The sequence below is a fragment of the Sminthopsis crassicaudata genome, chromosome 4, assembly GCF_048593235.1.
Source record: "Sminthopsis crassicaudata isolate SCR6 chromosome 4, ASM4859323v1, whole genome shotgun sequence".
Classification (NCBI taxonomy): Eukaryota; Metazoa; Chordata; class Mammalia; order Dasyuromorphia; family Dasyuridae; genus Sminthopsis; species Sminthopsis crassicaudata.
In genome coordinates, this window is record NC_133620.1 from 378,138,306 (window position 1) to 378,152,788 (window position 14,483).

Genomic DNA, 14,483 nt, shown 5'->3' on the forward strand with positions numbered 1-14,483 from the left:
TTGTTCTGTAAGAAATGACCAACAGGATGAATACAGAGAGTCTTGGAGAAACATCAACTAATGCTGAGTGAAACGAGCAGAACTAGGAGATCATTATACACTTCAACAACGATACTGTATGAGGATGTATGCTGATGGAAGTAGATATCTTCAACATAGAGAAGAGCTAATCCACTTCCAATTGATCAATGATGGACAGAATCAGCTACACCCAGAAAAGGAACACTGGGAAATGAGTGTAAACTGTTAGCATTTTTTTTGTTTTTCTTCCCAGATTATTTTTACCTTCTGAATACAATTCTTCCTTTGCAACAACAACAACAAAATTCGGTTCTGCACATATATATTGTACCTCGGATATACTATAAGATATTTAATATGTATGGGAATGCCTGCCATCTAGGGGAGGGGGTGGAGGGAAGGAGGGAAAAAATTCATAACAGAAGGGATAATGTTGTAAAAAAAATTACCTATGCATATGTACTGTCAAAAAAAAGTTATAATTATAAAATTAATAAAAAAATAAAAAACAAAAACAAAAAACAAGATGAACTTCAAAAAAAAAGAGACTTGAGAAGACATTTTCTTCCATTTTTCACTTCATATACGAGTATATGTGTGTGAGGGTGTCTGGTTATGAAATATTGCATGTGTTGATGTTTTTTCAATGTATTGAGTGGATTGTAAAAAATGTTTTCTTTTCCTTTTATTTAAAATAAATAATTTGCTACAAGGAATATCTCATAGAGGGGAGAAAAGTATGCAAGAGACAATCTAGGCAATGTAAATTAAAAACATATCAGTACAAATCTATTTTTAAATGATTTTGGGAGCTGGTTTTAATTAGGCAGATTATATTCATTCATCCATTCATCATACATTTATTAAATGTGTACTACAAGCATTTCACAGGCGCCTCAGGTCTTTTAAGCTAGAGGCAATATTTGCTTTTCATTTTCCAGGAAAGTTCCTGGAATTCTAGATACTTGATCTCTGAAGGAACTTCTGGTTCAAGCTTATCATACTTGCTACAATCACATAGCTAGTAAGTCACAGGGTATGGACTTGAAGGAGAAGATGGTCTCTCTGCCCTCAATGCAGTTGGAAAAAGAAACAAGTGTTTATACAGCACTCAGGGAAATCCCAGATAGAAACATATGATTATATGTATAATCATGTGGTACAAATGAGAAACTATGGGACATTTGAGGAAGAGTCAGGATAGACTGCAATGGTCTTACATGACTTTGCAGTTTAATGCACATGGTCCAGGAACCCTTGGATAAGGCTTTATTTCCATTACTAGTTAACTGGATTAATAATATGGTTTTGGTCAGAGGTGGTTCAGCTAGGTGAGGCAGTGGATAGAGCAACAGTCTTGGTGTTAGTAGGATCCAAGTTCAACTGTGACCTTGGACACTTACTATCTGTGTGATGCTGGGCAAGTATTTTAATCCTCTCTGCTTCAGTTTTCCCATTTGTAAAATGAAATGGCAAATCACTCCAATGTCCTTGACAAGAAAATCCCAAATAGGGTCATGAAGTGTTAGACATGATTGAAATGACTGAACAACAAGAGGTGTCATTTGGGAACAACAAGGACTTACCCTATTTGGATGATTAACTTGTGCATATATTGTGGTCCCCACAGTGACAGCCTCTGCAGACACAAAGGGTAGGATCAGCAACACACAGACTTCCTGACCTCATCCCAAATGTCCTATGTAGTCTGGATGATTTCCTGCCCAAAGAACATTGAGTCCATTCGGAGTCCAGAATGGATTTCAGTCCCAGCTTTGATATTTACTGTTGTGTGATGCTGGCCAAGTCACTTAATTTCTCTATACCTCAGTTTCCCCACAAGTGAAATAGATAGTAATTATACTTGTGCTACTTATCTTAGAGATCTATTGTGAGGAAACTACTTTATACACTTCTAGAAGCTATATAAATGTATTATATTATCTGTAAGTTTGAGAAGGGGTAGTGAAGTGGGACAGTGGATAGAGTACCATAGCTGGATTCAGCAAGACTCCTCTTTCTGAGTTTAAATTTAGGCCTCAGACACTTACTAGCTGTGTGATCTTGGACATATTATTTAACCCTTTATCTTAGTTTTCTCTTCTGTAAAATGAGTTGGAGAGGAAATGGTAAATGCCAAGAAAACCCCCAAATAAGATCAAGAAGAATCATACATGACTGAAATGACTGAAAAATAACAATAAAAATTTGATAAATGTGCCATCTATGACTTTACCCAAATAATTGATAAAAATATTGAAGAGAACATGGCCAAGGACAGAATCTTGGCACATGTCACTAAGGACCTCATTTAATTTCTATGTCTCGATCTCAAGGTACCATCATTCAATTAGCTACAAATCCTGATGAATGTTCTATTATTCAATCCATATTTCTCCATTTTATATTCAAGGATTTTGTGAGAGACTTTGTCAAAAGACTTGTTAAAATCCAGATACATTTTTCCCTCTCTAAGTTCTCATTCATTTTTAATTGTGAAGACTAGACAGACATATGGGACCCTGAATCAAGAACAATTAGTGGAATAGAGCCTTGTGCTTCTCATGTGATGCTTTTCCCCTAACACAACCCAGAATAATTTCCACACTATTACATAGCTGACTCAAAGTCAGCCTGTGAGCTATGTCACTGTCTTTTCCAAACCCTCCTAAGTAAGTTTCCATGTATGACTTGGGGCAAAGAGTTAGATAGACATGCTCTCTGCTCTTTAGGATAGGGACCTTGAAAAGTGGTGATTCACTATGAGTGAATCACAAAGGAACCTCTGTTGGTTCTGTTCTAGGCATTAGGAGACAGGGTCTGTGCTTGATGGCTGTATTCAAATTATAGAGGCAAAATATTTTCCTCTACATTTCCATCTCTTATTCTTCTCCTTTTGTTTCTAAGAGCTGGTGCATTCATTGCCTGTCAGAGTGGGAAGGAACTTCAGAGGACACAAAGTTGTAGATTTCAAGCAGGAAGGGATCTTGGGGTCCCATTTTATAGGTGAGATAATTAAGGCACTGAGAGGTTGATTTTCCCAGGGTTCAGCAACTACTGTCTGGCGTAGGATTTGTACCATGTCTCCTTGACTTCAAATTCACCACAGATTATTTAGTCTTACTTGTACTTGAATTTTAAAAATCTTCATAGCATCTTTAACAAATGGTCCTCTGTCTGATGATTTTGAATGTAGCACATTCATCACCTCTTGAGGTAGTTCATTCTGATTCTGGACAGCTTTCACCCTTTGTTTGAGACTCTGAAATGCATTATGAGTCTTTTTGTTGTGGGCTGTGATCCTGAAACAGCTATACCTCAAATTACTTATGAGGCGGGGATGGAGTTATTGTATACCAGTTCAAGGATTGATATTATGCACTCCATTCTGCTCCAGAAATGCAAGGATAACGTGTTCTTTGAGTACTGCTATCTTGGACCTTCTTCCAGTATTGAATCATGGAAGGGGTGAGAAAAGACAAGGACTCTAGAAGCATTTTCCCAGCATTCCTGTTATGGACTGGCTATGTCTTCAGTGATTACTAGTCAGCTAATGACATTGTAATGACAATTAAAACTATTGCAATGTCAGAGAATGGCAGAATTGGAAGGAATTTAGGTCTTAAGTTTCATCAAAAGCAGAATAGAGAGGATAAATCTGCTCCCGCATGGGTGTATGTGACTGAAGAGAGATCGTTCCAATTTTGTGGGGAGGGATCCAGAGGTGGGTGGAACTTCCACACTGATTTTCTCTACCAGAGAAAATCAACAATTAGACTGTATTTCACACCCTTAATTGTCTGAAAATAAAGAGAAGTTGAATTACTTGCCCATGGTCACACAAGTAATAAGTGTTAGAGGAAGGACTTAAAACTGTATCTTGATAGTAAAATTCTGTCCTCTGTCATCAGTAACACTAATAGGACTTTGTACTACCTTCTTGTACTACCTACCTACAAAGTGTCTCCTTCCACATCTTTCATTCCCATTTTCCATTTTACAACAATCCAATAATTCCCCCTAACAGTGTCAATCCATGTAACTCAAAATCTGGAAACTTACCCTGCTGTTGAACATAATTAGGAAAGAAGTAGATGACACCTAAAAAGATAAACCCAAAGATTGAAGATGACGGAGAAGTAATGGAGAGAGAAGCTATTACCTCTCCTCCTCTCATTCCAATATCTCCTGAAGAGGGTGGAGAGGAAGGTAGGGTTAGAAAAGTGGGACAGATTTTGCTGAACAACATTGTAAATGAACAGTCTGTCTAAGGGAAAGAAAGGAGGCAGAACTCCAATTTTCAATAGCATATTGCCATATAAGATCATTGTATGTCCCAGAAACTATCTGAACAGAGTAGTTAACTTATGTATTTTCTCTGACTCATTCAGGGTGATTCTGCAGACAGAGGTCCCAATATTGACCCCCAAATCAGAATGATAGTCTTCACCAGAGCAAAGAAGTTTGGGGATAATGAGGCTATCATAGCAAGGATATATATCACCACAATCCTGGAGTATTAGGGAAAACCAATTAGAAATATAAGTTACAAAAACTTATCTTTCAAAGAAATCTCACCTTGTTCTCTTTTCTTCGAAATAATCACCCAAATCATGATGACAATACACAGCATAGCTGTAATTATAATTCCTATGATCAGCAGAGAGAAATTCCTAGATGATTGTCCTTGAGGATATGGAAAAGAAAAGATGGTATTGGGAATGGTATTGGGAATACTGAGCCAGAATCCCTGATGAGCTGCTTCTGGAAGAGCTGTCTCTCCTCAGATCCTTGTCTTTGAGTTCTATGTGCTGAAAATATATGGGGTTGTGGAGAGTGAGGGAGGGATATTGTGGTAGGGAAAGAAGTAGAGTTTGAAAGCTCTGAAGACAGAAACTCAGAATCCTAGGAAATTCTTGGTTTCACTTAAGAGAAATTCTGTTGGGTTGTATGCCCAGGGAGCTCTAGTAACAATATGGGGCAGTACAAAGATTATTAGATTTAGAATCAGAAGGACCTGAATTCCAATTCTAATCTTCCACTTTCCATGTATATAACCTCAGGTAATCATTCTGTGTTTTGGTCTACTCAACTATAGAAAGAATTGTGTAAATGTGGGGGTGGGGAGGGTGTTTAATGTTGAACTGAATGATCTCTAAGTTCCTTTCTCTCTCTAAAACGAATGATGCTATGAAAGGCACTGTTTTTGAATGATAGAACTGAGAAGGGCCCTAATCTGTTTCCTGAAGCTGTTCATAAATTCTCCTGAGATTCCTGGAGAGATGGGAAGGATTACCTGGACAGAGCTCTGGAAACGGATTTGCCTGGGCACTCTGACTGCTGACAGGATTTGTGACTCTGCAGATAAAATTTGGCTCACTTTCCCCAAGTTTCCAGGAGACTGTGGCTTTGGGTCCCTCTTGGAAGGTGACTGTATATCCATCTTCGAGGGATGTCCAGCTGTAAGTCACATTTTTCCCTTCCTTTTCCACGGAACACAGCAAGGTGGCATTACAGGTATCATTCTCAAATCCTGTAAAGTTTACTGTGACCTGGGGCTTGGGCAGTTCCTCTGTGTGAGGAGAAAAGACATGAAATTAAGGAAAAATACTTGTAATAATTCAATTGCACTGTATAAGTTTTCTTACTGATTTCTTTGGTAAAAGTTACCACCTGGAGAGATTCTATATGGTAAGATAGTTTTAGGAATTTATGATCATGGGACCTGAGACATTGCTGTTAGCATAAGATATGATTAGAGTATTGGGGGGGTGGGGGAAGGAGGATGAAGAGGAAGGCTGAAACTAGGATAGCTTGAAGTGAAAGTGGAGATTTCCATTGAGATTAGACTTGGAGACTAGGGAATCCCATCACTAGGAAATTTTGCATTTGGGGTGACACCATAAAGCTAGCAGTATGGAAGGTGATCTAAGTTGGAAAGAGTGGAGGGTAAGGAGTAGTCAAAAACTGTAAAGGAAATGGAGTTGGGGTATGGAGAAGAAAAAAACCTTGGGATATCGCAAGGGGAAGCTTCTTTTGCCCTCCACCAAGAAAGTAGACCTTTTGGTAATCTATTTTAACCAATTATATTTAATAGTTGCTAAAGTCAGTTAATTTCTCCCTTTCTCCCAAAAAAGGACATCTCAATTTTTTTTTTTTTTTAAGTCAAGTTATTTTTAAATATGCTGTACGGTTAGGACAGCATAGCTAAATCCCTCTCCTCAACTCAACTTTTATTTATTTATTTAGTTTGCTGAGGCAGTTGGGGTTAAGTGACTTGCTCAGGGTCACACAGCTAGAAAGTATTAAGTGTCTGAGGTCACCTTTGAACTCAGGTCCTCCTGATTTCAGAGCTGGCACTCTATCCACTGCACCATTCAGCTGCCCCTCAACTCAACTTTTAGATATCAGAAAAACAAATAAAAGTAACTGATAAATTACCATCTCCAATAATTTAATATCATTCCATCTCATAGACCCCTTACTTTAGGGTTAGAGAACAGAGTTATGGCTTAATCTGTTCTCTGGGTATTAGTCTTTACAATTAAACAGTTTGCCCTACCCTGATCCTTTAGCATTCTCTTTTGTTAATATTATTGTGTTTGCATATTGTTATTTTTATTTATGTCTCTATATATGAATTTTTTATGAGAGGACTGAAGTCACCACTTCAATCTTCCCCTCTTTAAGGTAGGAACCAAAGGCCTAGACAGGATAAGCAAAATGTTCAAGCTCCCACAGGTTGTTTGAACTCTTACTAAAATTGAAGCTGACTTAAGGTGAAGTCAAATGCAAAACACATCTCAGACTCAGGAACTGTTAGAAGTGAAAGGCCACTTTGTGTAATCTCCTTTTACCGAAGAAGAAATAGATGCACTGAGTGTCATGGCAAGAACTATTTCAGTGAACTTAAAGACTTTTTTTTGGGAAATTGTTCCTCCTTTTGGGGGAATAGAAGCATGCTCTCTTCCAAGTAGCAGTTCTTGTTTCATGATTGAAGATAAATAGCTGAGCAGAGAATGGAACCCTATGCTCATTCTAGGTATACTTAGATCTCAATCTCAACCATGCCCCAGGTAGATGAAGCTTCCTTCCCTCCCTTTCTCTCTCTCTCTCTCTCTCTCTCTCTCTCTCTCTCTCTCTCTCTCTCTCTCTCTCTCTCTCAAGAGATTTTATAAATATTTTTGTATATATGAGTCGTATGAAAGTATATACCTAGTGGTGGTATCATTGTGTCAAATGGTATATATGGTTTATGACTTCTTAGTCAGAGTTGCTTTCTAGAATGACTGGCTTAATTTAAAGCCCCACCAGCAATGAATTAGTGTGCCTCCTTTCTTGCAGCCCCTTCAACATTTGTCATTTTCATTTGCTGATTATTTTTTGACAATCTGATGGGCTTGAGAGAGAGCCTCACCGTTGCTTTAATTTGTATTTCTTTAATTTTTAGTGATTTGGAGCATTTTTTCATATGTTTGTTGATAGTATGGATTTCTTCTTTTGAAAGCTACCTGTTCATATCCTTTGACCATTTATCTAATAGTGAGTGGTTCTTGTTCTTATAAACTTGGATCAATTTCTTATATATATATATATATATATATATATATATATATATATATTAAATATTTGACCTCTTTCAGAGAAACTTGCTGCAAAGATTTTTTACTTCTGTCCTATTTTCTTTCTAATTTTATCTGAATTGGTTTTCTCTGTATAACAAAAGTTTAATTTTGTACATTCAAAATGGCTCACTTTTTTTCTACCGTGCTTCCATTTACCCATTGTTTGATTATAAACTCTTTGCCTACCTACAGATATTGATTTCTTCTTTGTTCCTCTAACTTATTTATAATGTCATCTATTATATCTGAGGACAGTTAAGTGACTTAATAGATAGAAAGACAGGCTTGAAGTCAGGCAGATTCATCATGAGTTCAAATCTGGCTTCAGATACTAGTTGTGTGACTCTGGACAAGAACTTAATTCTGTTAGTCCAAGTTTCCTCATCCATGAGGAAATGAACTGGAGAGGGAAATGTCGAATCATTCCAGTATCCCCACCAAGAAAATCCCATATGGGAACATGAAAAGTTAGACATAACTGAAACAACTGAACAATATGTCTAAATCATGTATCCAGCTGAAATTGATCTTGATACATGATGTGAGATGTTGATTTATGCTGAATTTCTGCCAGATTGCTTTACAATTTTCCTAGCAGTTTTTCAATTTGTAAGATTAAATGTGGGAATGAGTCAAGTAGTACATAAAAAAATGACTATAAATGAGAGCCTCCTAAACTCCGAAACATATATATCAGCTCTAATATTTCCTTTTATTTCTAGTACTGCATTTCCAGCTATTTGTTGGATACTCTTACTGGACTTCTCGTCAACCTCTATCAATCCAATCCATCTGAAAACTTATTGTTCCTTTAAATGACCCTTCTTTCAGGCTGCCTTATTTCTATGTAATTCATCCAGATTTTAAAATCTGTACTCATTTTTGATACTTCCCTCTCTTTTCCTTTCCAAATACAATTTTGGCATTAGTCCCTTACCTTCATGCTGCCACTGACTCCATTTTTCACATAGCTGTCCAAATAATCTTAAAGCATAAACCATAAATGTAACTGTGTAGCTTCTCTGCTCAAGAATCTTTATTAATTTTCTATTGCTTTTCTGGAATTATGCCCCCAATGTTATCAAAATGTGCATACCCTTTGACCCAGCAGTGCTACTACTGGGCTTACATCCCAAGGAAATACTAAAGAAGGGAAAGGGACCTGTAGTGGCTAGAAACTGGAAAATGAATGGATGTCCATCAATTGGAGAATGGTTGGGTAAATTATGGTATATGAATGTTATGGCATATTATTGTTCTGTAAGAAATGACCAACAGGAAGGATACAGAGAGTCTTGAAGAGACATGAACTGATGCTGAGTGAAACGAGCAGAACTAGGAGATCATTATACACTTCAACAATGATACTGTATGAGGATGTATGCTGATGGAAGTGGTTATCTTCAACATAGAGAAGAGCTAATCTAATTCCAATTGATCAATGATGGACAGAATCAGCTACATCCAGAAGAGGAACACTGGGAAATGAGTGTAAACTGTGAGCTTTTTTTTTTTGTTTTTCTTACCAGATTATTTTTACCTTCTGAATACAATTCTTCCTTAGCAACAACAACAACAACAAAATTCGGTTCTGCACATATATATTGTACCTAGGATGTACTATAAGATATTTAATATGTATGGGAATGCTTGCCATCTAGGGAAGGGGGTGGAGGGAAGGAGGGGAAAATTTTGGAAAGAAGGGAGTACAAGGGATAATGTTGTAAAAAAAAAAATTACCTATGCATATGTACAGTCAAAAAAATCTTATAATTATAAAAATTAATTAAAAAAAAAATCTCCCTTTCATGTCTTCCCCTTCTGATTCTTTTGATTCTGATTCTTTGAACTTAAAGTCTTCTCCAGTCTAGCTTCAACCTTCCATTCAAACCTTATTTCACCTAACTCCCCTTCACATACCCCACCTTTTAGCCAAACTGTTCTATTTTGTATAACTTAAGCTCGTTTTTGTGCTTTCTCACAAGCTAGGCCTCATATTAGAATATATTCCCTCCTTATCCTTCCTTTTAGAATCCTTAGATTCCTTGGAAGTTCAGCTTTCCCAGAAGAAGTGTTTCCTCTATGAAATAGAGGAAGACAAAAGTTAAATGATTTGCCAAAGTCACATAATCAGTAAATGCCTAAGGACATATTTGGATTCAAGTCTCCTTGATTCCAAGTCAAGTGATCTATACACTGTACCACCTAAATATTCATTATATACCTGTTTTAGGCTTGTTCAGATTGTACTAGATGTCCTGTGTGGTCCCTTCCAGTTATATGATTTTCCAATTATATGTTTTTCTCCTTAGCCGGGCAAAGTTGGACTCTGAATCTAATGTCTTGGTTTACTGATCTGAACTTAGTTTATTTTTTGATAAATCTTGTAATAAAGCAGTTTCAGCTATATATAAGGAAATGATTCAAATGTGTGTTATTCTTCCAACTACTTACTGTGAGCATGGAAAAGAGCTGTATTTTTTAATTTGAAGTCATAGGAAAAATTCTTCCTTAAGGTCATGACTAGGAAGTCAGGATGTCACACTTGCTGATGGAACAGAGTAAAGGCGTGGCAGTGATATTCTTTGAAGATGACTGCCCATTTGACTTCTCTCTTATTTGGAGAGCTCCAACTGCTTTCCATAGCTCACATGCAAAGTGACCATCCTATTACACCTAGTTCCCTGGGTATACACACATGGTGTGCCTAGACCCTTATCATTTCTCCTTTTTTTTTTTTTTAATCCTTGGACAGAGAATAAATAAACCTCTGAATGGAAGTCATGCTGAACTTTCTCTTTTTTTCTTTTAAAACACTGGTACCTTTATTTTATATCACCTTCATTTCCAATCCTTCCCCAGAAGGTCTTCTGTTATAACACATTAAAAAAAGAAAGAGAGAGAGAGAGGAAAAAAAAAGACAGCTCAGCAAAACTAATCAAGGCATTAACCATATGAGATTATATGCAATGTTCTACACCCATAGTTCCCCACTGCAAAGAAGGAGAAAGAAAATAGAATGCATAAATTTCAAAGTAATAGTAATTAGTTTTAGAGTTCATGCACAGGGAGGTCTGAAACGATTCCTCCTCTAATTCATACTGGTTCTTATACCGTAAGCAAAACACTTAACCTCTCAGTGCCTCTAGCACTCTCTATGACCATACATTGTGCAACAGGTACCAGTCTGCATTGGTACAGAGTTTCCTCACAGAGTTTCCCTATACCAAGGAAATTACAAATCCACCTTAAAAAAATTTATATGTAGTTAAGCTTATGACTTACCATAAACATGTAGGAAGAACTTTTGAATAATCATTTCAGTTGAAACTGAATTCTCTATGGTTATTTGCCCTTTGTAGACATTTTCATCTTCTGTCGTCAGATTGTGGATTCGCAGAGAGTAGCTTTCATTTTCAAGTATTTCCAGTCTATTATAGTAGTTGGAATCAGTATATATTATATGGGGTGATGGTCCTTTTAAGTCGACAATGGCAAGAGCATTTTGAGAAAGCCAGACAATAGTTTGAATCCTGTTTGATGACATTTTCAAAGGTAGAGTGATTGACTTGCCCACAGTCCCCATCATCATCGTTGTGACTTCTGTGGAGATGGCTTCTTCTGCAGACAGACACAGTAGAGTAGAGAAACTGCAGGGATAGCCTCCTTCCCCTCTTCCATCCCCCTTCCCATTCTTCTTGAAACACTCTAGCTTACAGAAATGACAATCATAAATAGATTTGGGGTATAGAGTTTTGGTTTTGCTTTGATGTCAACAATTGTACAAATCTACATCTGTACTTTAAATAAATAGAAGCCCCTGGTCCAGATTCTGACTTGGCTCATTTTTTTTTTGTCTCAGTCTCCTCTCCTCCCTTGATCTATACCCCCTATATCACTCAAATTTTAAGAATAACTAGAATTTGTGGAACACTTTAAGGTCTGCAAAGCACTTTACATGTTATGTCATTTGATCCTCATAAGCTAAAAAGCTTGATATTATTATTATCCCCATTTTATCAATGAGAAAACTTAACCAGAGAAAAGATATACTGGTTGTTCATAATGACACAGAAGCAGGATTTGGATCCAGATCTTTCCTGGCCGAGTCCACCTCAATACCACAGGCTTGTCACATTTTGTTCATCTCCTTTTTGTTTTCTAGGAATGAGTAACCACTTGGCAGCTGCCTCATGGAACATTGATTACTGCTGTTTCAATTCAATTTAATAGCAATTTTTTGAGCATTTACTATGTGCCTAGCATTATGCTAGAGGCTATGGTGAGTAAAAAAGCAAAGTCCTTAGGCTTCAAGCTGAGGCTAGAAGAATAACAAACATGAAACAGATAGAAAACAATTTCCAGACAATCTCTTAGTATGTTATAATATGATAGAAACACAAATATTGATGGAATTAAAATAAAGCAAAGTTTATTGTGGGCTACAAAGGGCTTCATGAAGGAGATGAATCTTGAACTGGACTAAAAGAAAATGAAGAATTGGTGTTGGGCCAGAAGAAAAAGGAGGAAATTCACCACGATCCTCCTACTTCAACCTTTCAGTATTTTCTTAGATTAATAAGTAGGGCTTTTTTAAAAAATTGAAGTGTCTTAAGATAGGCACTTTGGGCTAGATGTTACTGAAGCTTGGAAATCCCAGAAATGAAATTTATGGGCTAACCTATGATAGGATTGTAGAGGATAGTTTGGAGGACTTCCTTCCCCAACCCCCATGCTCTATAGTCATTATTTCATTCATTCATTTTCTAAGATTCTGGAATTCCCAATAGTTTAGATACTTTTTCTTTATCCCTATCTTTTTAAATCTATTTACCCATATTCTCTGATGGGTAATAGCTGCAGGGATTTGTTATCAAAGGAATTTGGGTAGAAACCAAGATAATTGAATTAGAAGATCATAGTTTAAAAATTGAAAGGATTCTTAGACAGTGAACTCTCTCATTTAATAAAAGAAGAATAAAAAAAGAAACCAAGATAGGTTAGAAAGTCAGCAGCTGCCATGTGCCAGGAACTATATGAAGCACAAAGAAAAGCAAAAGAGAATCTCTGTTCTTAGAGAGCTCACAGTCTAATGGTAGAGACAATATACTAAGAACTATGTAAAAATAAAATATGTACAAGATTCAATAGAGATAATCAACAGAAGAAAGGTATTAAATTAAGGGGGATTTAAAAAGGATTCCAGAAGGTGGGATTTTTCAGCTAAACATTTGAAGGAAGCCAGGGAAGCCAGGAGGCTTCAGCCAGTGAAAATCCCTGAAGTCAGGAAATGGAATATTTTGTTTGAGGAAAATGAGGAGACTTGCCCAAAATCATACAAAAGAATAAATAATAAAAAAACAGGATCAGGATTGAATCACAGGTCTTTGGATACCTTATACAGCAATCCATATTGCACTGATAAGGTGTCTTAGGCCTTTACTTATACTTTGAGGATTACTCCTGGATGGTTTTATTTCCCAAGGATTTCCCAAGAGTGGCCTATTCTCAGCCTTTTGGGAACATTAATTTTATATGCATAGAAAAACAGATAGAGAGGTCTGTGAATCCCTTATATTTATTTTATAGTCCTGTGCTTCAGATTTCCTGTATAGAAACCTACTTCCTTGCTTACCCCAGCAATGTAACTCACTGACCCTCCAAAGAAAGAAAGCTTCTCCAAGACAAAAGGGTCTTTTTTCATATGAGGAAAGCTGGATTTTGGAAGAGGAGAGAATAAAAATGAACAGAAGACACTAATAACCAAGAAGCTCCAATTTACATAGTATTTTTGGTGATAAGACATCCATATCATTATCTCATATCATTCATCCATCCATCTATCTAACTATCCATCCATCCATCCATCCATCCATCCATCCATCCATCCATGCAATCATCCATTCTCTCATTCATACACTGAGAAGCATAATGTATGGTGAGTCATTCTTGGAGTTAGGGAGAACTGAGTTTGCCACTCTTTTGATATGCACTGGTTGGGTTTCTTTGGAAAAATCATTCAAAATTTTAGTGCTCTATAAAATCATAAATTGAAGAGAAGGTATTTATCTTCTTTGGTATGGTAATTTCCTTATTTGTAGTTTTCTTTAACAAAAAAATTTTAAAAACCCAGTTCCCATCTAATTTCATTTATTCATTTCTCTTGTACTATATATAAGGCACTGGGGATAAATACAGATAGAAAAGATAATGCCTCTACCATTGAGGAGCTTACAATCAAAATGATAACACATGGACATAGATAAATACAATACAAACAGCATATAAATCCATAAGTGGACAAAGGGCTATAAGAGCAGCTGAGGGACTGGTCCCCTCACTAAATTAGAGGAGTCAATAAAAGCTTTACAGAAGAGATGGCATCTTATTGGACTTTGAAGGACATAGAATTAGGTCTTCTAAGTATGGGGAATAACAAAACTAAAGAAAATTAGCATATGGTATATAATTTGAGAAGAAAGTCTCTGACTAAGGGAATCAAGAAAGGCTTCACAGAGGTGGAGATACCCAAGTTAATCTTTGAAGGGAAAATAAATCAAAATGAGAAAAGAGTACATTCTAGACATGGTATAAGCTTTATGAGAATGCATGGAAACTGGAAAAGTCATAGTTAGGGAAGACCTAGTAGTTCAATTTGATTAGAATATAAGTTTTGTGAAAGGATGCTATGTGTAATAAGTTTGGACAGATATGTTGAAGCTAGATTGTACAACACTTTGAAAATCTGGCTAAGAAATGTATATTTTATTCTAGAGGAAATAGGAAGTCACAAAAGTCTTTGGTCAAGATTTTGATGTAGTTAGATTAAGTTTAGAA

At 36.5% G+C, this 14,483-nt stretch overlaps 1 protein-coding gene across 3 annotated transcripts in view; it reads right to left on the reverse strand.

Annotated features, from left to right (window-relative positions):
- Positions 1-14,483, reverse strand: part of LOC141539477 (SLAM family member 9-like) — a 58,656-nt gene that overhangs the window by 32,320 nt on the left and 11,853 nt on the right. For 2 of the 3 annotated variants that reach the window (XM_074262327.1, XM_074262326.1), the window contains exons 2-6: positions 10,932-11,267; positions 5,318-5,593; positions 4,600-4,707; positions 4,084-4,122; positions 1,608-1,660 (exon numbers count right to left, since the gene is read on the reverse strand). In XM_074262327.1, the coding sequence (XP_074118428.1) occupies positions 1,608-1,660; positions 4,084-4,122; positions 4,600-4,707; positions 5,318-5,593; positions 10,932-11,267 (812 nt within the window). The remainder of the gene's footprint in view (positions 1-1,607; positions 1,661-4,083; positions 4,123-4,599; positions 4,708-5,317; positions 5,594-10,931; positions 11,268-14,483) is intronic. The other variant, XM_074262328.1, reaches the window with a different exon arrangement.